A 25947-nucleotide genomic window follows, 5' to 3' on the forward strand; every position below is an offset into this window, starting at 1 on the left:
ATTACCAGGAGAGGGGAAGGCCCAGGTCTGGTGTTATCTAACCAGGATGGGTTGACTGGGAATGGAGGAAAGGACATCCTGGCTTCTGAGCTGAAGAAAATCTGGACTGAAAATGCTGAGCTGGTAATCTAGAGATTTCTGTGCAGAAACAGAAAATGCCTATAGCCACTTCTTCCCATATATACCATTAGTTTTCTAGAAAACTCAATTTCAGAGGCTGAAAGTTGATGTCACTACAGTGATAGGCATGAGCTGAGACCATTAAATATTTGGCTGCCCCTCTAGCCCAGCATCAAGCATTTGCTGTAAACATTCTTGTCAAAGCGAAGAGAAAATGTTCAAAACCTTGCCATGCTTCCTTTTTCTGTTTCTGTTCTTTGCAAGGAAAACTACTTCTTCTGAGAACATGGAAAAAGCATGTGACTTTGAACTGGAAACCCTGAAAAATCAGTGAGCCTACCTGCTAATGAGCAACTTGCTATTGAAACGAGCTCGTTAGCTTTCATTTTTGCTGGCTGCTGATCGATTCATGAGCCACTTATGTGGCCTCTGTAAGCTGTACATAAATTATCAAACACATTGATTTCTCCAAATAATAAATCAGGAAGCCAGTCCTTTCCATATCTCTAGTAGAAATGCTTAGCTCGATGGCCTTCAAAATTCAACCAAAGAAAACAATGATAACATCAGTGTTCACAGATACATTGCATCTGAAATGGCAAATATTCTGCTGCAAAAATAAGCTGTGCTGGCATCCCAGGGAAGTGAATAAAAATTTGCCTCTGAAAATGTTACATACAAAATGCACAGAATTTTGCATGAATCTTTGTGTAGGTGGCAGCTCAAGAAATTCACAGTAAGGAACAATTGTCTCCAGCAGGGAAAAATCCAAGATAGATCATCTTCAAGTCTTTTTCCATCTCATATAATTAAACTTCTACAGCCATCTTCATATGACTGAAGTAGTCAAAGTCCTATGGCATCCCAGAGTCAGTGCTGAGTCTTGGAATTGAAAACATTTTTTCTTGTCAACTGGCAACCCCAACAGCATAGGAAGAGAACCTGTTAAACACTCATTAGTCAGCACAGGAAGAGGTAGGGAAAGCCTCCTTAACCCAAACATCCATCAATAAAATTTCCATTTTAGCACATATGGATACCTCCAAGGCCAATCTGGCCAACCTGATTTCACCTGGCCTGTCAACTGTTTTTTAAAGTATATCAAAAACTAATATTTCGGACATGTATGCTTGCAGATTTCCAAGCACTTCATAACACTGATTTGCAATAATTTGCCTAAGGTCATGTGGGCCTTGATCCAAAGCCTATTAAAGACAAAGCAGTCTTTATAGTGACTTCAAAGAGCTTTGGATTGGACCCACAGTGAAGCACTGCATAGTAAATAGAAAAATCAAGAAAGGAAAACCTGGTCTGAAATGTCATCTTCTCCTCAACTGACTCAGTTTACTGAAAACGATGGAAATGTGGGATTTAATTTTCCTGTTCTGTATCGCACTTCCAGCCCAACAAAATGGTTCTTTCCCTTTTCCCCCTCGACTGCATATCTCAGAGCATTATTCCAGTCTGAAATACAGCCTGACACAAGAGCTGGATCACACTGCAGAGGTGTTTCCATCACCTTGACCCTCAGCAGCAGCAGCAGCAGTCCCAGAGCAGCTCCAGGAGTGCCCCTGGACAGACCTGTTGCATTCCATGCCACCAGAGGATGGTGCCAGGAGTGCTGCATGGAATGCTCACTCCAAAAGAGCAGCAAGTTTAGGGCTAAATGCATTAACAGTAAGGAGTTAAAATGTGCAGACCAGAGAACATCGCTTAATCCCAGTTTACTGAAAGGACATGTCATTTTTAGAAAGTTGTCCAAACAACTGTCTTAATATTCTACACCAAAGTGGCTATTAATCAAACAACAAAGGCCCAATTAACACATAGCTGTTGTCACCTTGATGTTAAAAGCCTCTCCCTTCCCCCTTCTTTCTTTCTTTTTGTCTTTAATGTTACAACCTAACCCAAAAATGCCTCAGGGCCCAACAGAAAAAAAAAAAAAAAAAAGAGAAAGGGAGACAGGGAGGAAGGGAAGAGGATATGGAGAAAAGTGGGGAGGGGAGAAAAAGAGAGAGAGAGAGAGAGAGAGAGAGAGAGAGAAAGAGAGTCTTAAATACCATCTCTCCTCTAGGCAGCAATTTCCACAGATGAAGAGGTCACCACTGTTTAACAGTGTGCTGCCACGTTAATTTAGTATGACAAGATAAAGCAGTAATCTCTGCTTGAAGAGGCTGTAAACCGCCTGCTATCCAGGGACATGCTCGAGTCGATTTGCACTGTATATCACTTTATACAATTGCCGTGACAAAGCCCCCTGAGTTCCCTCATGTAAATCTCTCTCTCTTCCTCTCAACTTCCCTGCCAGTCAGACAGCAGAGGATCTGTGGTAAGCTATGCAAACTTCATGTTTTACGCATGCCAATGGACCCCAAAGCTCCCCGCATCCCCCCCCCCCCTCCAAGAAAAGATGTTTAGGACTTTGATAATCCATTGATCCCACTTCCATATCGGCTTGTATTTTTCAATCTGTCGTGTTAAGTTGTCAGAGAGGGCGATTAAACCGATGTTTCATGTTCCGAGATTTGCGTTCCTGGGAATGATAGTTTTCAAAGCCTTTCTTGCTAGGTTCTGCTTAAAGATTATCCCTAAGAAAGCTGATGTGAATATTATTACTGGCATAAACCTGGTAATAAAACCATAAAGTGTTTTAGGTAAAGACATTTTAGAGATATTCAGGGTTATAAACATAAGAGTTTAAAGCTGGATAGAATTTGGAGTGCTTAAAAAAAAAAAAAAAAAAAAGGAAAGAAAAAAAGCGCCCTGTCAGGCTGTGGAGTTTTCTCAGCATGAAGGAAAACAACATATGTAAAAGAGAAAAGGGAACTCACATGTCTATGTAAAGCAAATATAATTACAGAACCACAGAAGAGGGCAGAGCAGAACATGACCTGTGCAGTTAGACAGGAACAAGAAGGAGACAGAGCACGTGTAGCAGTGGTCACGATAGTGCCTCAAATAAAACGCAGTGACAGCTATTCCCAGCAAACAGCCAGGGAAGCTGCCTGTGTCTCCAGCAGCCTGCACAGCTGAAAACACGAGCTTCTTGTTGGGGAAATAGGGGGAATTTTTTGCAATATGTTGCAACTCTCAGATGCCATACTGCATCTCTAGAACATGCAAGTTTTAAATTACGTCTCCTTCTATTTCACATTTAATTTGTGTCGTTTTCCTATGGCCTGCAGGCATGATACAAGTCACAGCACACAATATACCAAACATTGTGCCAAAATGTGAAGCTGTGCACATGTACATATACCCATTTTCTGGATTAAACACGGAGGAGGACATAAGTAGAATTAAAACACGCACACCAGACAGGTTTCTACAGAGTAAGGCTGGAATTTCACCACAGTTTCTTAACCAATGCATTGCTAGGTTTAGCTACTGTGCCTCTGCATAACATTTGGACTTTCAAAAATTGCCAAGCAAGGTTAAATCAAATCTTTAACAGGTTACATACATTCTCTGAGTTCTATTAAAATGAACAATAAAATCTGGTGTTCACTTCAGCAGATACTAAGACAGAAAAATGCTTTATTAAGCATTTGAACTTCTAATAACATTTGATAATTCCCAAAACTGTAAAGAGAAAACCCACTAGAATTAATGCCATTTTTCAATACTAAGAGAATCTCCCCAAAATAGCCTTTTTTGAGGTGTTCTGTATTTCTTTATTCTCCAATAGATGTTGCTAACCAACACATTATTTATTATTTGAACTTAACACTACTCAATAGATATAGAACAAAAGGTTTGTTTTTAAGGAATATCCAATTCTTAAAACCCAGTGGGTTTTAATAAAACATCATAAAAGAATTAAAAAATAATTCTGATAGAATATTCACACACAACACTCCCCAGCCCCTCCCCAAAAAAAGGATGAACTAGAACATAGTTACTTCTACAGAAAAATGAGAGAATATTTGCACAGTAATATGCATTATTTCCTTAACACCACGTACTGTGAATGGGATTGCTCTCACCTGATTTTTGCCCCAAATTAGACACCTAGTCTAAACTAGTCATCAAGGCTCCCTCTATAGTCAATAGACAAGCACTTTCAGAGGGTAATTAATCTTTCTTGTCCTGGGTGCTTATTTTAAGATTGGAAATGTTGTTCTAGGCGGGTGGTTATCTTTTTACACAAACTGTGAAGACAGCCCAAACACCTAACTTTTATGTGCCTAAACTTTGATGAACTGAACCCCAATCTCACTCTACAGCGTTCAATAACCTCCATGAGTGTGGAAACTCTGACAGATCACAGACCATCATGGATGAAGGACAAGTATAATTTCCATTATACTAACGCAGGTATAGACGACAGAAATTAATTGCCCATGATAAATCAACAACCTGGAAGCTGGAAAAACCATCTAATTTCACCCAGTAAACCGAAAACTTGTCATCTTTGTTAACAGTTATCAAATTACAAGTTCAAACAACTCTGTGATATTTTACAGAGCAATATGAAGATACAGATCCTAAATATAAAAGGAAGTATTTCAGACAAATTAGTTTCTTCATAAGGAAAGCTCAGGAATTCACTTGGGCCCTGTGTCATTATATTACCCAATAGTCATGTTGACAGCTTCAAAACTGAAGCTATGGTCACTGCCCAAAAGCTAAGTTTACACTGGCCACAAGCAAACAGGAAAAGTAGATCATCTGCCACAGATGTATTCTTTGCAGGACTGAATCACACAGTTTGCAGTTCTGCTTGTAGATACATGAAATTCTGGAAACTGTTTTCCAGGGGAGTTTATCAAATTGGTTTAATGAGAATTTAAACAGGTCTTATACATGTAGCTATTGTGACTGATCAATATGCTCTCCCCTACACTCTGCTACTGTCTCTGTCAAGACAATACGAATTTAGGAATTTAAGGAAAAAAGGAGGAGGAGAGATGTTTGCAGATTTTGTATTTATAAAAGTAAGGAATATACCACGGACTCACAATGTATCATTAGTCAGATGCAGGCCACAAACTCAAGTGAGTTGAGTAGTTTGAACTCTGAGATTCACAATGTTTTCTATTCCCAACAGAGCCAAGCACTATAAAGCAGGATTTTACTTATGAACAACAAATTATTAAATGCTCTGGCCGGGCAATTACCTCTCACTCAAGGCTTTTTTGGTTGAAGTTATCTAACCACAGATTTATAAACTACAGGGATCAACAGCTGAGCTTAACACCCTAAGCTCCAGCTGTAACCTATGAAGAAAAATAGGCACTTCTGGGGTGTGAGTTCCTTCACCTACTTAGAAGATCTGTTAGGACAAAATGAATCATGCTCCACTATTCCCTATTTACTTCCATTAACTATAAAGCCAAATTTACCAACTCACTTCTAACATACACTTTTAAACATACAGTCTGAGGAGACTTCACTCTTGAATCTTCACACCAAAAGCGACATTAAGATTTAAGTGGTTTTGTACTGTGTTAGTGGCCAGCTCCATTCTCTGAGAGGAAATAACTTCTTTCCTCCATGAAAAATGCCAAAATGTCCTCATGCTACACCAATAATCAGCAGAAATATATCATTGAGACTCCATAAATTTAACTGAGAATTGTATAAGAAACTAACTTGCTCCTAACAGATCCCTAAATCCTAAATGCTAAGCTCTGCATTTGTATCTGGTTGTTTTCTGGAAACCTGCACATCTTTAGCAAATACTGCTGTTTCTGAACACAGATGGATACAAAGCTGAGCAGATCTCCTGATTACAACTGCAGCAATTTAAAATACAAAGAACAGGAAAGAGGAAAGTTTCACTTACAGAGATGAAACACACACTTTAAATTCAATCTGAAAATCAGCATAGAGGAGAGTCTGAAGCATGGATGTTTTGCATTATTTCTGGCTTGCAGTATTAATAAGCAATGCAAGCTTCCACTTCTGACATGACTTATTCTAGAGATACACATACAATCTACCCCAGTAATTCAGACTTGAGATGTCAGAAGGATTTTACCTTTTGCTATAATATTTATTATTTTCTGTCATCAAACTCCAATCCTACAAAAAGCTATGTGGAGAAGGAGTTATAGTCAGTGACCTCTCCTTCCCTCCCTCTTGCAACCATCAGCATTAGGTTCCAATCAACCAGATTATTTTCCAGGAACAGGGTCATAAGCTAAGCATTCTGGGGCAGGAATGTTTCTTTTTTCTGTCTCTATAAAAAGAAATCATGCTCTGGGTACAATATAAATAAAGATAATAACAGTCTGATATTAGATTTTACTGGTCTATGCTTTAGACAATCTATGTAATTTGCTTGCTGCCTGTACAGACTACAGAAAGTTAATCTTTAGAGCTCTTTTTTTTTTTTTTCCTTGGGGTGAATTCAGTTTTAAAAGCATAAAAAAGGATGCTGAAGCAGACTATTTCCATGTATAATTACAGTCTTATTTACACTGCTCTGGCAAAAGCTATCCTGAGTTAAATTGGGCCCTACTCCACTCAGTTACTTTTGTTGGTTTATCTAGTGATGCTAAATTAATGGGATTCACCAAGTCTACTTCTCCTTTGCAAAGAGCAAAAATGCCTTATCTGATCACACAACTGCAACTAAACCGGAAAAAGGAACAAAACTTCAGGGTGCTAAAGAGAACCTGGAAATTAGGCTGGCCAAACTATTCAGACATGCTTGCTACCCCAGGCATAAAGGACTCTTTTTACTTAAGAAAAGTCTGTTTCCTCCATTTCATTGTCTTTTAAACACTTGGGAACATTGGTTGGTCCAGAAACATTGCAGTGCATCAATCTCCTCTTGGAGGGAGGTCTCTGAACTCATCTTAGGAGCTGACCTACCAATGGCAGATGTGCATTCTTAAGTAAACACATAAGGCAATCTGCAGCCTAAGCTGCCAAAGGTCCTTGTTCAGCCATGAATTTCTAGAGAAAATTAGTAACTCCTTTTATTACAACGGAGAAGGCGGTGGTATTTCACTGATGTACTTAGGAGGAAGCAGTTAGTTCCATGAAAGGGGAAAAAAACCTGACTGGATGACACGACACTTTAAATGCCAGCAACTGCCTGGAGCCACGTTTTCATTCCCACTACAACCAGCTCTACTTTTGGTGAATCTGAAAAAGCATTAGCAGTGGGAAGAAAAATCAGAGAAAGCAACCCGGCCTTGGCACAGCCTAATCCAACTGGATTTTGTATGACCTGAAAAATCATACCTAAAGAGACAATGCAAAAACCATGAGGGCTTCACTCACCCATTGAAGGGAGAGAAAATAAAGGAATGCTTCAACTTGTAGCTGCAATGGGTAACTTCCTATGGACACAAACATCTGACAGTGAGAGAAGAGACTGTAAAACATGACTGTGAGTACTGAGTGTAGCAGAAGGTTCTAAGAGCCAGAGTTTATAACCACAGGGATTCCTTGCAGCCCTGAAATTCAAGAAACCATGACCAACACTTCACAATGCCTTTTAGGTTTGGTATATCTCTACTAAGTAGGGCTGCATATCAAAAACCAACCATCCCCTGCTTTATTGACATTCTGTCCAAGCAAATAGCGTAACACTTATTTTTACTGTGCAACGTCTTCATATGAGCTATTTACTAAATGGTTTCAGAATGGATTAAATAATAAAAATGACTGAGTTAAATATGACTACAAACAGAGGAAGAAAATGTGCAAAGCAGAAAAAGGTTTTCAGAGGACAACTGCAAGCAGTCAGAAACTGATAGAGTAATGCTGGCTCTTATAAGGCTGGAAATAGAGAGAAATTCACACCTGTAGTGAAAAGAAAGGGAGAAAACCACACCAGCTGCTCAGAAGAAGTACTGTGGGTATGAAAAGCGTGTGGAGCAAACACAAAGCGCATGGGGAAACTGTTCTGGAAGTTCTAAAATGAATTAACAACTACTGAAGCAAAAATGAGTCAAGGTGGTGCTCAAAAGTAGGAGTTTGTGCCATGAGGGGGCAAAACTTAATCAGCTTGGGATTCCCACATGCCTTGCCTTGAGGCACATGTCAGATTAGAGTATGGAAGCCTGGCATGCTGCTCTCTATTTTGATAATAGTTACACTGACAGCCTAAGGCCAAAAGCTTCTCTACAGTGCAGCAGCTTGGCCAAAGAACATACACTCATTGAAAGGAATAGAACAAACATCTAAAACTACATTTCTCTGGACTTCTGTTTCCAGAACAATGGAGAACTGGGTGTTTAACTGGAAACAGAGCTTGTGTCTCACTACAAGACCAGAAAGATTCACTGCCACCGAAGGAAAGATAAGAGTTTCAGAATAAATTTGAGCAGAGTGCCACAGGGGATGGACCCAGACTGCAGAAACTACACAAATTCCACAGCTATTGTCTGACTTCCAACAGGATGGGCAAGATCCCATAGATGTTATGTCACACATAGGGAGTGACTGTTGGAAGCAGAAGATGCATCAAGAAGTAGGAACATTTAAATGCAGTCTCTTTGGGCTGTTGCTATAAAATGATCTTTCAGTCCTAGTGGGGCTTTCTCCATATCCCAGTCCTTACCAGTGCTCCTCAAATTGACAGCGCAGACTTGAAACAAAATTTTAGTTATTGCTGTTGCCTGGAAAGATGACCAGGTTTTTGGGTTTTATTTGTTGCTTTTCTGCTTTGTTTTGGGGGTTCTTTGCTGGGTTTTTATTGTTGTTGCTGTTGGTTGGTTTGATTTCTTTTGGTTGGTTGGGCTTTTTTTACTTATAGTTTTTTGATAGGGCATTTAATCATTCTTTCTCTTCCTCAGAAGAGAGACCATCTGGTTCAAATATTCCTATATTCCTACCAAATGCGGGCTTTACAGTTCTACCTATCTTTTTTTTTTCTGTAGAATTTTTCAGTTACCCACTTGAATTAGATTTTACTAGTATTTATGCAGTAAGTTTAAATGAAGATATTTTCCAGTATGAAGTCAGTGAATTGATGTCTAGGCACATAATCACTTGCAAACAATGGACACATAAAGTTCCCAGCACTTCCATAAAACAAAGGTGTTTACTTTTCTGTTGATTATTTTCTGCTTAACTGCATTCAAATGAATCCATTAAAAACATGACTGCTTCACAGTAAGATGATCTTCAGCAAAAACAAACAACTGCTGTTTCCACTTCTCTTCATGGCCTTTAGAAACTACAGTCATCTGCACCCTGTATTCCTGGCAATTTATATATTATAAACCTGGTCTTGATTTGTCAAATTATTGCTTTAAATGTAGTTTTAATCCTCCTGCTTGGGGATGAAAAAAAGAAGTCTTCCTACATCATTACTTACTTAATGTCCCTAACCAACCTTTGGACCTTTCAAAGCCTGTTAAAAACAGCAATGGGTCATCTCAAACTTCAGTGGGTGTTTCTGCCCATTGATTATCCTGCTATTATTTGTTATTATTTATTATTCTGCTGGGAATGTATCCACTCTGGTTTTCTATGGCTACAAGTATGCAAAAGTCACTGTGTTGAGAGGGTGGTACAATAAACCAAGGGAACTTCCATAGAAGCACACTGCTCCTGAACTGCACTATGGCTTTGATCCCTGACTCACCTGAAGAATGAAGACACCTTTTTTGTTTCTTTATGAGCCCTGGACAGGACCTGCACATGGAGTAGCTGGGAAGTAATGCAAGCTTGACTCGTGTGGATGGGACAGGACAGGAGTTCTGGGAGAACATGGATCACGACAAGGAGGACAAGCAGATCAGCCTAACCTGAAAGCAGGAGACTTTGTCAGGCAGAGAGGAGAGTTATCACGGCTCTGGCTCCATCACAGCTGATTCTCAAGGACTGCAGAGAGTTCTCCAGACTAAACTAGAGGCAACTTCTACAGCTCTTTGATGGGTGCTGACTGATTCTTTTTCATTTGTTCCCTTTCCTAACAGCTCACACAGCCATTCCCTGAAACAGTGCCAGTATAAGATCAAACTCCAGAAAAAGTCTAAAACTGTACCTGTGGAAACTGCTTCCATGTGCTACTTCTATGATGACATTTATAATGCAATGTTTGCAACAATGTAATTTCATCATCTTATAAATATCAATTTACCATTAAGAGAGGAAGGAAAGAACATCAGACAAATGCAGACTTACCACTGATTCTGGTTTATTTTAATTGAACTAGTCTTGCTCAGATAGGCCTATCTCTTACAAAAACAACAGTTTATAGTTTAAACTGTGAAATTGTGTGTGTGTGTGTGTGTGTGTGTTGTAATTATGGTGCCTGCTAACAATTTCATACTGCCACACTGCACATATGGCTTCCAAGCTAGCTTTATCTGAATCTTTGTGAATCTATTCTCCATGCTATTAAACTGAGCACATTCCACATCGTTCAAAAGTAATTACACTTTTGTCTAGAGTGTAGGAGACTGCTCTCCCCAAACAATGAAATTCTCATTATTAGAGCTGGCACAGTAAAGGCACTGGTGTTCACAACACTGTGCATTGTATCATCACAATAACTTATCCTAAGCTTGATGCTCAAAGGTACACTGGAAATTAAAATTTCTCTAGAACCACTGTGAGGTTTGTTTTTTGTGAGTTTTTTTTTTTTTTTTTAAATATGCATTCTTTAGCTCAGTATAATTAGAGTCCTATCTGACTTTTTAAAAAGCTACATGCATTCAGATTTCCATTCTCCTAGGAAGGTCTGAATAATAGCTAAGTGCTCCAGCCGCTGGTTCTGATCCACCACCATTCATATGCTGACAACTCCAGACCAACAGGTGAAGCACAGGCCAGGATAGATGTGATAAGAGAATTCAAATGAAGCATCAAACAACCTTTTATTTCGGACAAGTGGAGGAAAAGCACGAAGCAAAGAAAAGCACAAAGTATGCTCTTTGGCCAGTAGTACTGCTGTTCTTAATATTGTTCCCAAGTTACACAGGAGTAACTTCATGCACCACAGAAACACAACTTCTTTTAGTGTGAAGCAACAAAGCTACTGAACAGTGAACCATGACATTTCCTATCAATTTCAAGCACTACTGAAAATAAATTCTAAATCCCACTGAAAGTGCAGGACACGTGGGCTACCAGTCACAGTCAGCAGTTTGGAACAACTAGGGAGTGGCAAAATTACAGCTTACCAGTTTGACCTTTTCTCAGTAGGTTTTTTTTTTTAATTTGTATTTTATTTTTATTTTTAATCCCATCCAGCACTTCACTGATATTCTATAGTTAAAAAGAATGGTCTGGTTTAAACACACCATGCCTGTGGTATACTATAATTAGTACTTTTAGCCTTGACATTTCTCTTTTTCAGAATTTAACACACAGACACCATTGGTGAGATCAGTGATCTTCAGAGTTGCAAAAGCAGACAAATAGAACATAAATGCAGGCAAATAGAAACAAGTAAAATAAACATTTGTAACTTAGATGAGCTAACAACTATCTGTGCTATCCAAATACTGCAGCTTTAATAGGTTTCTTCAAAAGAGCTATTGACTGATACTGAAATCCTCAAGTGTTTCCCTGCAAAGCTTATGGCCTGCTATGAATGTCCTAAGGGGATTCTCAGATATATTCTAGGTCACATCGTTTGTCTTTTATTTTCTACTGAGCAGCTGCTTTAAGTCTGATAAATTAGTGTTTCTTTTCTTATCAGGAGAAGAGTTTTCCTACTTAAAGTAAGTATATAGTTTCTTCTATCAAGAGAGAGTTTGAGATGAAAGGCCTTGGTTGAGGCTGGTAGAGATCTCCAGAGGAGACCTGGCCCAATCCCCCTGTTCAGGCAGGGCCACTCAGAGCCAGCCAGGGCTATGTCCAGATGACTTTTGAGTATCTCTAAGGAGGGAGACTCCACAGCCTCCCTAAGCAACCTGTTCCTATGCTCAGTCACCCCCCCCCACACAGAAAAAAAATTGTGTTCCTGTAGTTCAAAATTTCATGGTGCTTGGGATCCTCCATTTCAGTTTGTGTCCCCTGCACTAACCTTTCTCTGGCTGCACTTCCAACATCCTCAGAAATATCCTGTTCATTTCAATGGGAAAATGGACTTTGCGGATTTTTGCCAGTTTTGATTAGGTTTGAAGATGTCTTTAAAGGAACTCTGCCCTTCTCTTATAGAAGTTTACCCAGAATTTTGAGATGTCTCACTAAGATAGCAGTCATTAAAACTTGGTTAAGTGCAATAGGGTAAATTTTCAGAAGTGTAAGTTGAGAAGTGTGAAGCTCCTGGAGCTTTAGCAATAAAACTGTATCAGACTCTGTGGTGCTGTGGGCACACCAGCACACACCTGGATCTGCTTCCCAGAGATAATGGAACAACACAATGTGAATTCAAACAGTATAAAAATGTCCTCTGCAATGTTATAAAGGGAATGCCTTCTGGGAATTTTTTTTGTTGCTTCTAAGTGCACAAACTGAAGTAATCTAAATGTAATCCAGTGATTTCCTTCTGATAAGGAATACCAAATACCACATACTGTGGTACTACACACCACAACAGCAGAGGGAGTGATTATGTGTATTTTACTTATTTAAACTGATCACTTCCTTCCTTCTGGAGACATATAGGCTACATCCTTTCTGAATTACCTGAGTGATGATTTTTACAACACAGTCCTCACTAAAAGAGAGATATTACCAAAATGTTACATTCATACAGATTGGCAATATTCTTAAACATGTATGAAGACAAAACTAGACCCTCTTCCAACGCCCCAAGCACTGCCTCAGGTAAGCCTGCAGTGTGTCAGTGCTACAGCAAAACTAACTAAAACACCCCATGATCTTGTACAATAAAAAGACAGAACACACTGTTTTGACATCACATTAAATATGGCCTTCATAGCAGGAAGTTACACTAGATGATCAGCTAAACCTCGTGTTCTTAAAAGCTATAAATGAACAAAGAAGTTAGTTAAAACCAGTTAAAGAGCAGTTAAATATTTCAGTGAGGTGTAGATGAAATACTCCTGCTGGGCTCCTTAGAAAACAGTTTTTTATTTCATTAGGGCCTGATTCTACACTACTGGTGCCATCACAAGTTTATCTGTTGACTTTAATGTTGCCAGAAACAATTCCTTATCTCCAAAACACTCTTCTAAAATAGGCCAAAATATAGCAAAGCCCATACATTAGTTACATACCCTAACATCCCACTGGCTGGAACTGTTACATTAATGAATTTCATCTCCATAAAACATAAGATAAAGGTCGAGAAATAAACAAGCTCAAAAAAGATAATGACATTGTCTGCCCATGAGTAATTTCTCCAATGATATTCTTTCTCCATGTAAAGTTGCAATAACACAAACTAAAATTATGTATTCCAAACCACTGTCTGAGCTTAAGCATTAGCCAAAAAAAGGGAGGAAAATGGATCAGGATCAATGAGTTATTCTGTCTAGGAGAGCAGCTTCAGTGAATACCCAGTGACTTGGTCCTATGAGAAATAATAATCCCTAAGGCTTTTTACTTAGGGCTTGTTACATATGCATAATGAGCTGTAAGGGCTTAAATGCCAATGTGGAGCTCTTGTAGGCTTTTATGAGAATACACTATCACCTATTTTGCAATGCCTTTTTAAAAGCCTTCAAATATGCAGGTCCACTTATTATCTTCACTTCTAGTGAAATTATCAGTGCCCTTGTCAAAGTGGCAGACTAACAGAAAAGTTACAGCCAATTTGTAAATAGGCAAGAGCTGTGCAAGCACGTTCACAACAGAGCTTTGTCCGAGTGCCTCAGTCCTGGGGCTCCAATGCACCTTTCAACCTCTCTAAAAATGTATCAGTACTGCATGTGAAGGGCCCAAACACTACAATACCAGCAAGGAACATGCCATTGTTTTGTCTTCTGTAAGATGCAGCGAGTTCTGGACTTCCCCTGGGCTGCTGCATGTAATGAATTAAGTGTTCAGTTGTGGAGTGGAAATTGACGAGTGAAAAAGTAGCACGCTGATTTAATTTCATAAGCACAGTAAATTTTATCGTAGGTATCTGTGATGTGAACTACATATCAGATGTAACTTTTTAAGTCATCAAAATTCAAAGTTTCTTTTTTTTTTTACCCTTTATACAGACTTTCATGCTTTACTGTTGCACAAACTTGGCATTAGGGTGATATTTCAGACACCATGCCAAACGTGACTCTCACTTAGAGTGTTCCAAACCCATTTTCTGTTTGCTGAACACATACACTTCCAACTCACATCAGTGCAGCTAACAAATTTTAGCACCCTAAATGCCATCAGGCAAAGGTGAGGAAAAGTCTGCACTGCAAGCGATTTAGCATTTGCAGTGGAGGGTAGAGGCAGCCCAGCTAGGTCAGAGCTCACACATTATTGTGGCGTGGTCTGTACGTGTAGCTGTGCATTGTACACTCCAATAAAGTACAGATCTGGATGCCAAACTACTGCAGAGGCAGAATTCAAAGAATGGATGCAACCACAATAGACCATAAGCGAACCTACCATTGTGTTGTGCTGAGAAGTGGGAGTCCTATGGCCACAGTTCTCTTGCGTCAGCAGAGAAACTGGCTGAAATTCCTCAGAGTGAGGCTTGTTGGGAAAACTCACATGCAAGGGAAGGTGAAAGGCTGGGAGCCCGTCACTCTCCTCTTCTCCCACTTTCTGTCTGCTTGTCACCATGGCTACCTCTCCATCTGCTTCCCCATACGGAGAGGCTGGTCGCTTGGAAGACATCCTGGAAGGAACAAAAGAGGAGAAAATAATGAAACCTCCAAATAAATCCTTAATGCCGTCATTGTGTGGTTAGGGGCCATTGTAACAGAAATGCCTTTTTTGTGCTGGCAGAGAGCAGGAAACCATCCAAATACCACTGCAAAGCATACACAATTGGGAACAATGGCCAAGCAGGTAGCAACAGAACAGTGGCTTGTTTGTTGTGAGAATAATACACTAATATAACACTCTCTTGTATTCAAGCTTCTTAAACATGAAAATTCACCTAAGACTGCATAATGAAATGCAATTCCTTTAAAAAAATACCCATCTAGTTTTGCATTTGCAAGGGACTCTATGAAGATAGAATGTCTCCCGATACAAGCTATTGTCAACTTAGCTTTTAAGGAATAATCATCTGCATGTCATTAACTGCCACAATTGATAAAAAAATAAAGTAAAATAAAATACAATACAATAAAAGAACTTGCTAGCAAGCCAAAATGTCTGTGTTTACAAAATTTCACCCATGTGAGCAACTGAGTGTTATAGTCATGTTGCAAGGATCTTTCCAGGTTTGCAGATCTGGTTTAGTTAAGCAAATAAACATTTGGACATTAATTATCTAAGCTTTTTGACAACATAAAGTCAGGGGTGCGCTGACTAAATGAAGATCTGCTATCAAATCTATCTATATACCAAATTCTTCCTATCTATAACTAGATCAGAACCACCCCCCCACCCCATGAAAATGTAATTTTACATCTATAACTACATAAAAAAAAGGATACACAAGGAAGATACATACAGTACACATTGATATACTGACCTGAAATTCAGGCCTACATTGTTAAGTTTTTGATAATGTCTGATAGGATGTGTTTATCTCCAACTTTTATAAATACTGAAAGAAACTTAAATCCTGGGCAAATTCAAGTATCATTTAAGCCAAGCACTACTAAAAATCTTACAGAACCCAGAATGCTTCCAGCTTGGTCTCTAAAACAGAGGGGGGTACAGTGAAGCCTTAAAATGCAGATAAATTCTGGGGTTAATTACAGCAACCTTGTTCATGAAAATCAGGGTACGTCCACGGATGGCACAATGAACCCCTGTGCTAACCAGGGGCATCTCCAAGGAGTGGAATGAGAATAAATCCTCCAGGCACAGCCAGAAGAAGAAATGAAAAATAGGGAGATGTTTCACAGGAAAAAAAAGAGAAGTCATAAGCGAGGAAACTGAAGACTATTTGTATGCAAAAGTTAAAAAAAAAAGAGGCTGAAGTAATATTGCTCCTCCTCAAAAATCTTGTATTTACGATTCTAATTACCCCATTTTTATTTTCCACTCCATAGTTAAAGGACTGCATTTCAAAAGCCCAGCAGCCTCTTGAACCATGTGTATGGCTGCTGTGAGGTGAAGCATGTCCATACGATTTGGCATATTGAGCACAGAATGGTTCTTAGCAGCAGTCAACTGGGTCTGAAAACAAACAGTGACTTTAAACAGCCCTTTGTTAAGACTTATTTTGCTTCTAATGATCTCATTTTGAGCCTTGCCTCCTGAGCCAAGTTAGATTATATATTAAAAAAAAAAAAAGGGAAAAAAACCAGAAAAACCAACAACAAAAACTCAGACAAAAAATCCCTAGCAGAACCTATACGCAGCTGCACGTTGCCTGTTCTGAACACCACCTATTGCCAGTGCTTAGAGAACCAATCTGTATTTTCTATTAATGTTTGACTTAGTCCAACAGACTAACACTTCATACATCCTACCTGAATTCTGTCTTCTAGGCTTTCCCACCTACGTGTCTGCAGCAAAGCATATGTACAAAGACAGAGATCACCAGATAGACTCTTACTGGCAGTTTTCTACTAGCCCACTGAATTCAGCATTTTGCAGCTATGTTTGATGTGACAGATCTCAAGCCCTTGTGCAGAAATCATACAACTCCCTTCTAAAGTTAATGTGAATTATTCATATTTTGCATTGTGCTGCACCAAGATCGACATTTGCTATTGAATTTAAGTTTTTTGGTTACTCATTTTAACGCTACTTTAATAGAAGCCTGAGTTTTTACAAAATCTCTCTGAAAATCAGCACTAAGCACTTGTGTCAATTTTGGCAAACAAAAAGGGAGGGACACAAGATCATTAGTCAATTATTCCACAGTAATTTTCTATACTTAGAACATTTATATTTGATAAAATGACTGAAAATATTGTAAGCCATGCACAAAAGTCTCCACTGCAATTCACTCTGACAATAAATTATAGAGAGAGAGGATGCCTTGCTTTGTATTGATGATTTGGATTATACATTATATACTCAAACTGTGTCAAGAACTCCTGCTGCTGTTAACCTAGAATAACACAGATTCTGTCACATTGCTTCACGAGGAAAGTTTGAATATCACGCTGAAATGAAGCTCTTCTGTTAACTTTATATGCGAATATATAGTTACAGATCATCATCTTCTGCTTGTCACTGTTCCCAACAGGGATGAAATAATTTTCTGCAGGGAATTTATATAAACAGACAAGGAAGATAATAGAGGTGTCCACCTCCATGCACTTGCAGTAACAGAGATTATTTTGCTTTTGATCTAAAATGAAAACCTAGAGGTTGGATTGTAGGCCAAACTGAAGTGGCAGTAGAAAGGGTACAAGAAACTTTTCCCTTTGTCTCTAAAACATCCAGTTTAAATTACAAGCCACGTGCCCATCACCATCCTAGAAGACTAACAAATTACTAAAATGGCTAAGGCAGTGAAATTGAGGCTTTAACCTGCATTAGTCTTCCAAGGACACTCAAAGAAATGGATACACAAACCAGGACAACTCAAACATCAAATGTGTTTTGTTTTTAGGCAGCTCTATCTGTCGCCAACCTGAGTCAGACAAAAATCAGTTTCACCGAAATTTCTTAGCCCTCATGAACATCTGGGAAATTTCCACAAGAAAATGGAAGATTTAAATAAATAAATGAATAGATCCATATCTACTTTTGGAAATGTTTTCCAAATTGATAGCAACTATCAAAGTCTACGGTAGCGAAGGACCAAATCTCTGAGAGGTTTCCAAGTAGAAAATATGAAACAGGAAAGTCATCTATAAATGTCTTTCATTATTTCTACAGTTTTATTGTTCCATTTCCCAAATTTGATGTGCCCCCACATCATGCATCCTCTAATTCTGTTCTTTCCATAGATCTTGTTTATCCTACTGATCTAATATCAGGCCTTAACAGATTCCATATCTAAGATGCAACCAGAGTTCTCACCATAAGCAATTAGGAAAGGGAAACAGCTAAATTCAGAGTAACAACTGAGCTCTTTTAAACAGACCTAGATCTAATGAAGCTCTGGAATTATCCCATTTTAACAAAGGACCACAAACATCCTGGATCTGCCCTCACTGATAACACAACAGTTAACAGCTCACATGACTTCAAGATCTTTTTCTCAAATTTAAACTCAGAATGGTTTTCAATTACATTGCTCTGAAAGAAGATTTACAATGGAAAAGGAAACATCAGTTTATGGATAGGATTAAGAAAAACCCCCAAATCCTAAAATTTAATTCAGGAAAATAGCAATACAGCATACCAGATTCCAAACATAAAAGGGTGTCACTGCAGATGAAATCTGTTGCAACTTAATTGTTTCAGGAAGAATTGCATTTTGAAATGTCATTAATGATTTCTACTGAATTCAAATAGGTAGGTGGCAATTTAGAGAACCTAAATCTGCAAAGTTCTGATGCACTGGAACACAGGCCATTCCACAGACATGCTGTAGTTATGAAATGTATCTCTATATTTGATTTTATCAGTGGTTCGGATTGAATTGAAGATTTAGTTCTGATGATGTTCCCTGTGAAGAGACCTGGTTTCAGAAAGGCTTCTTAATATGCAGAAACTGCAGTTAAAAAACCCAAACACCCTTTTCCTAAATTTTCATTAAATAAATGCTTTACCTGGTAGCAAGATTGGTTTTTCATGGAAGTAAAAAAAACCTCATTGCTTTAACTCACTCTTATCCAACAAACATTTTACGTGATTCATATTACAAAAGCTTCTCCATATAATTCTTTACTGCTCTTCAATTTGTAACAGACTCCTCATAGGCTTAAATTGATACCCTGTGTCTATTGATCCCAGACTTTTTTGCATTGACTTCAGCAGGGTTGGATTTTTCCACTGTAGCAAGTAAGAGCTACACTACATCCACATGAATTGTTTCCTACACGTATTGGTTCCATCCAAACAATTTCAGGCTGCTAAATATGACTATTTTTCTTGTTAGTTTTTTCCCTTCAATTCAGTGTCTCACAAAAGTGATCTTTCCATGATCTTTCCACAGCTATATTTTTTTATTATTACTATTCTTAACAGAACCTCACTTAAGTGTCCCCCACTACATTTCCATTTGTTCACTGGTTTCAGTTCATTTCATCCATGATTGTACTCCCAAAATAAATCTAAAGTGGTATTCAGTACTCAAGGAGATAGTGCCCTCTAGCACACAACCTGCATCCATCCCAATTCGATTGTTCATGCCATAAAATTTAATAAATTTTCTGTCATAAAACTCTAATCTTGTTACATTAAGCAAAATACCTCAGAAACATTTCAGATACCTACAAAAGCTTTTGGAGAAGGGGCTTATCCATGTCTTCAAAAGTGACAAACACAGATGTGTCAGGAGAAAAAGATATGAGGCCATAAATCTTAACTTGTTGGGAGTTAATTAAGGGATTCATCAATCATTACACAGCTCACCCCATACATACACAGGTAAAATCCCGTCAGCTGCCACAATCCACAGCGATCTACAGGTTAAAAACTCTCAAAGTCCCTCTGTTCTGACTATTTATAAATGACTTTGTATAATCTAGCATTAGGACCTGTAATTATAAAACAGCATTAAAACAGGCCTGCAAAGTTATGGATAATTATAGCTGGTACACTTTTTAAAGAAATAAAAAGCTTTTCCATTCAAACACAGGCTTTGCCTCTTTGACAGCTCCAAGTCCACAGGATGTAGAAAGATGATTTAAATTGTATGTCAAAATTCTGACCGTGCAAGACTTTCCTTTTTTCCTTTATCAAGAGAGGCATTGTTGTTTTCTCACCACAACCAGGCGCGACAGCGCCTGACTGGAGTCGCACAGCCAGTTTCTGAATCGGCATGAAAACATTCACCTCTTGAGTTTCTCTGGCAGCTACAAACCAAGTCCTTCTGATGGACAGAGTTTAAACCACTCAGCCCTGTGTGTCAGAGATGGGAACAGAGCGTGAGGGCAAGAGGAGCACATCAGCAGCAGTGCGCAGCGTCAGCCCACCATCAACAGCACCAGGAATTCGCTCCTGAACACGGCCCGAGTCCAAATCAAACACTAAGTGCTAAAACAGCCCAAAAAACTTCAGTGGGATTCAATCTGACTCTCTGCAGGGATATTTACCTCTAATTACAGTACTTGTTGGAAATCTGCAGACTGCTTTTCCGCAGGAAATAATTATGATTACAGACAGCAGCACTACTACATATATCTAATGTATATGCATACACACACACACATAGATTTATAAACACAAACTTATACAAAATGTCAGCAATGCTTCTATCTGCCTCATCCCTGATCACATTTAATGCTAATAAAACAGTTCTTCTTCCCAGGTTTACTGAAACTATGATCTCTCCTTACACACAGCCCTGGCAAGAGGTGCCACTTAACACTAACCACGGTTTCCATTCTGTTTTGGCCCCAAAGTAATTAATTATTTATGTACACTGAATAACTAGTACCTTTAAAAAACCCAACTCTATTCATTTTGACAAGATTACTTGTGTAATAAGGTATTACTCAACATGAGTAAGGGTGGCAGACTCCCACACACTTGTCCCACTGGGAACTGCAAGCCTGACTTGTTTCTACACATACCACTAAAAACAGACTTCATTTGGCAATATCTTTTGAGTCATTTACAGCCTGGTTTGGAATTCTTCACTGAAGTAATTCCACAATTAAAAAAAAAAGAAAAAGCCAAAAAAGAAGAAAGCAAAACTCTATAATCTGCTAATCAGTAAAAACTGTGCATGAAGCATGCTCTCATCTGTCACTCACACTGAGGTGGAATAATCTGTTAATTACTGCTAAAAACATATCAATCATTTAAAATACACCTATGCTACGACTAAGCTGTGCTTTTCAAAAGCAGTTCTGGTGAACAAGTCAACTTTGTTAACACAAAGATCACTACAGCATGACCTGTGTAATATTTTTGTTTATAGTTGTCTACTAGAGCTGCCACAAGCAATCCTATGGTGTGGGGCACCCAATAATTTCCATTTCACCCAGCCCACCTTCTGCCTTTAGCTTTCCAGATTTCCTCTCTGTATGGGGTATCTTTAACCATTTTTGATAGTCCTCCAGTTTAGAGGATTCTGAATATAAAATGGGAAGGAAATACATTATCCTCCATCAGTTTTAATGTATAGTGTAATATCAGCAGCCCGTCTCATAAACCTGATATTCTGCATATTGTGGAAACTGTTTTTTGAGCAAAGCTACTGCTCCAAGCTCCAGTGGTAAGTGGATCAATTTGACAAGAATCAAAACTCTCAAATAATGAAGTTGTTATAAGTGTACTTCAAGAAAACGTTAACAAAATCCTTTTTTATTTGAAAAATGAAACAAACAAACAAACCACTTTCTAAAAATTCTATGCCATCAACTAAAATTTTATCATCTCTGTTTTCTTGCACTTGCAAGGAATTTATGCACAAAAAATCCACTGCAAAATCAAGTCTAGTAAAAATCCATTGTCAAAAAAAGTTCACGTTTAACACTCCCAACATGTGCTACACAAAGTTTTTCAGGGACTTTTTGAAGCAGGTAACTGGAAAAGACTGTGCATGACTAGGTTTTTAGTGAAATACTGTAGCCTGAAACAAACCAGCCTTCATCCAAAACAGAATTTGGAAGGCAATGAATGTACACCTATCTATTATATTCTATTACTGTAACAAATATTACCTAATTCTTTCATAGATCTCACACAGACTTTGGATCTTACTGGTTTGCATTAAGCAGGAACATTTAGCAATTCACCCAGAGACACACATTCAAAATCAGCTTCAGCACGAGAACCTGTGTTCTCATCATTTTTGTTTAGTACCTGTCAAGTTCATCAGCCTTTTGTTTTTCACTCATCCATACATCAACTAAAAGAGCCAAAAATCTTGTAAGACATTTATAAACCAGAAGCTACAGGATGAGATTTTTAGTTTCTGAAAAGCATGTTCCTAAGAGACCAAACTTCAAAACCTGTGAGTTTTGAGAACTTCTTAAACCCAGAAGAGGCACGTAGTGATAACATGGTTATGGCACTGGCAACACACAACTGTGGTGGGGCAGTGTCAAAGACGATAAGCATCTATCAGCACAAACTCTGAAACAGCAGGATGCAGTCATTGTTGATGTTTCAAGTAAACTGAGCCTGATCACTGGCTTCTTTCATGCAAAAGACTCTGCTTGGATGATTTTGAATTAAATCCACAAGCTCATTTATTTTCCAGTGCATCCTCAAATTAACTCTGGCTTCCTTCCCTCCACCCCCCAACCTTTCAGAAATGTACCTCCCCTGACTCTTCAGCTCCTCATACATCTTTCTTTTTTATTATTTATTTATTTATTATACTTTTATTTGTTATTTAAAATTTCTCATCATGCCATCACAAAAATAGCTGAGTTTTGCTCTTATTTTCACTTAAAAGTTTTAGGAAATGCTCACTGCTAAAAGCACTGTCTCAATCACTGTGACATTAGGTAATCATCACTCTTCTGCTTGCTGAACTACAAAGAGGATCTAGTCAAATAACTAGAGATTCCAAGCCTTGAGATTTCACTGTACAAACTAATACTTGAAAATGACAGAAAAGTCATCAGTCCTTCTCCAGACACTGAGTGGGAGAGCTGTGCCGCACAAGGAACCCATACATCACACACAGACGTGAATACCTAATTCCCACTGAGTGAAATGAAGGCTAGGAGTCGAAACAGCTTTAAAATTATGACAATTATGGCCGACTTATTCCAAAGAAACTGGAGAAAGCATGGGCTCATTTTGAAAAGTTAGCAAGTATTAAAACTTTTTTCAGTTTTGGGAGCTTATTCTTGGTCATTCACAGTATTTGTCTAATCTAACTGATAAAATCTTTTCTTCAAGCATTGCTAAACGATGAATTGCTTTCAGTAGAATCAACATTAATAATCAGAATTCTCTCCCAGAAGATGCCCAGATTTCAGTATGAGGAGCCACTATTTTGACTGAGATCTTGGTAGAATATGATGCAGCTTTTCCCACTCTTCCATCATGCCACTGTCTGATGTGAGTGCCAAACAACCACTGAGCTTCAACCCCCCACTCCTTTCCCCTTTCTTTATTTAAAACTCAACAAATGGTCCTCAAGAATTTTCCAAGCAAGATTTCCTCTGCAGAGTTTGTGTGCAATCACAAACAAACCAGAAACGTGGACATTATTAGACGTTTCTATTCTTTCCCACTTAACTCTCAGTTTCCCTACTATTAAGGTCAGAGTAAGAACTTTGTCTTGCATGTGTGTTTCCTTCCTGTACATGTACATATAATTCCAGTTATGAAATAGTTTTCAAGGTACTCCCTGGTGCTTACACATTTGAATTTGCAGTATCATTCTACGTTATTATCTAACTCCTGCTCCAACCATCACTTGCCTCCACATCTGCACCATGCCCATCAAAAACCCACAAGCACACATAAACACATCCATCCGCAGGTGTCCTGTATGATTCCTGGCAAAACTGATCATGCCAGTAAAGCAGATAACCACTGATAGCATGAACTTGCACCACTGAAATATCTGGCCTCTAAATTAAATAAGTTTAGCAGGAGCAGAACTGAGGCCCCAGAGAAACCACGTCTGCCTTTAAGAACGACAGACATGGTGAAATCGGTTTTCCATCTGTGTGTGTGATGTTGGGGGGGTATAAAAAAAAATATACTTAAGAAGAGCAATGTCTCTAGTGGATATAAACATTTTCTTTCCAACAGGTTAATTCCAGCTTCCCAACAATTTTTATTATTCTTTTTTGTTCACATCCATGTGCATGCTCCTCCCTTTTTGGAGGATTCGTACATGACAGGTGCATTCTTGGCTCAGGAACAAATAATCCTAGAAACCCCAAGAAAGAAAAATCAAACTGAAGTTGAAGATAAAATCACAGGGAATAAATACATTATTGCCTTTCCATTATGCTAAAAAAAAACCACAAAAAAAATTCAAACATTTATAACGTATAAGCAATTTGAGGTAGGATTTTCAAAGCTGAAAAGAGATTGTTCCAAAGCCCAGATGTTGCCTTTCAGAAACTAGTGAAAATTGCTGCCTTGGAAAATTACTCTGAAATACCAATAGAGTAAAACAAAAATTGTTTAAATAAAAATAATTTTACTCAGATGTTCTGATATTCCAAGAGAGAAAATGAACTTTTTTCAAGTGTTCAGGCAGTTTCACATTTCTGTGTCCTACTTCAGATGATCCACAGTCATTCCATCTCTGGCCCAACAAATGAGGGATAGAACAGGAAAAATTTATGGTACAATGTGAGGCCTCTGCCTCACTAGCTGTGCTCACTGTACTGTGAGGTCTGCTTCAGTTGTCTTATGAATCTTGTACTCTTTTCACAGTTTTCATTCAGAAAAATGTAAGAATTTAAAATCTACATTAAAAAAAATGGGTGGTGCAATCACTCAGAGTAGTGCTGTACAAACACCTTTCACATCTGTAATTTTCTGATTTCTGAGCATCCATGTTCCATTTCCTGCACTACTGGACGCTCTTCACAACTTTCTTGCACATGCTAACACTCCTCCTCATGTAGGTAAATGGACTGACTTCAGCTGCCTGAAAGCTGATGTTTTCCTTAGTTTGATTCTAAGATATTCATGTAAAATTTCAAGAGAGAAGAACAATCATAACCAGCTGATAATTACCCAGCTTAACAAACTAACTTTAGACACTGCTGGAGCCGCTAAGTAAGAAAAATACAGCTCTTAGTCATGTAACACACATCCATCCTTGCACAAACCAATGCATATTGGCATACAAGGTAAAAACAAATTGACAAATAGGAAAATGGGAGACCATTCTGAACAGACAACCTTGAGAACCACAAGGCGCCCCAAATACTCCTTTAGAAAGGCTGCAGCAGCAGGCACAGCAGCACCCTTGCAAAAAGGGGTCTACTTAAAAAAAAGCTTTGTGGAATGGCACAGAGAGGAGAAAAACCCTGTAAGTAATGTCCTTCCCTCCAAGGAAACTGGGAAGGTGCTGCTCCCCCTTCCATGGGTGCTCTGCCTACCTTCAGGTCGGCTGCTCAGCAGAGCCTCAGCTGTATAAACCAACGCTGTCAAAGGAGATGGGTCAGGGCTGGATGAAACAGGGAGGGGTGGCTAACATGCTGACCACTGACTGAGCTTGCAAGGATAAAGAAGCCTTGATGGAGAGAAGTAATCATCAATTGTGTTTGTTTATTTTACCTCCTCCACCACATACTGGAACCCTTTTTGTTTTTTCCATTACCAAAACCATCCCCCACTGAGAGGCCTTTGTGATCTAAAAGGGGCAGAGCCCCTCTTTCTTAACACTGGCAAATTTATGTAGGAAGATTCATTCAAACACATCTTCAAATAAACATTTGACTCCCCCCCTACATCACACTCTCCACACACTGCCTTCAAACAGACTTAAAAATGCTCTTGCCTAAAACTGCTTTTACTGAGATGTATTAAAACAATTTAGCAGTCTAAGGAACATATTGCCATGGAAGTCCAACTTCAGATGACGGCAGTAGTCTTCTGAAGAAAATAAATATACATTACAGAAAAGTAAACCTGGCTGTTATTGCCATAACAAGTGGTATAATAGCTTCCTTGAAAAGACTTTTTCTATCAAAAACCATCTCCCTGCTGGGAATACACTTAATTATATTATAAGTGAATCTGAATCCAGATGTTCAGATCGAAAACGTATGTCACAAGTCTCATGAGGAAAATGACCACTGCATGTGAAATGAGGCATTCCTTCTCTTGAGGGCCAGAGAAGGAGGACTTTTGGACACCTTCAGGCAGAAGAGCTGTAGGTGC

At 38.7% G+C, this 25947-nt stretch overlaps 1 protein-coding gene across 9 annotated transcripts in view; it reads right to left on the reverse strand.

Annotated features, from left to right (window-relative positions):
- SOX5 (SRY-box transcription factor 5) overlaps window positions 1–25947 on the reverse strand; it is a 618882-nt gene that overhangs the window by 239612 nt on the left and 353323 nt on the right. For 7 of the 9 annotated variants that reach the window (XM_015627613.1, XM_015627615.3, XM_015627614.3 and 4 more), the window contains one exon: window positions 14545–14776. In XM_015627613.1, the coding sequence (XP_015483099.1) occupies window positions 14545–14775 (231 nt within the window). In that variant the 5' untranslated portion in view covers window position 14776. The remainder of the gene's footprint in view (window positions 1–14544; window positions 14777–25947) is intronic. The other 2 variants (XM_015627619.1, XM_015627618.1) reach the window with 1 other exon arrangement.

Source organism: Parus major, chromosome 1A, assembly GCF_001522545.3.
Source record: "Parus major isolate Abel chromosome 1A, Parus_major1.1, whole genome shotgun sequence".
In the NCBI taxonomy this organism is placed as follows: Eukaryota; Metazoa; Chordata; class Aves; order Passeriformes; family Paridae; genus Parus; species Parus major.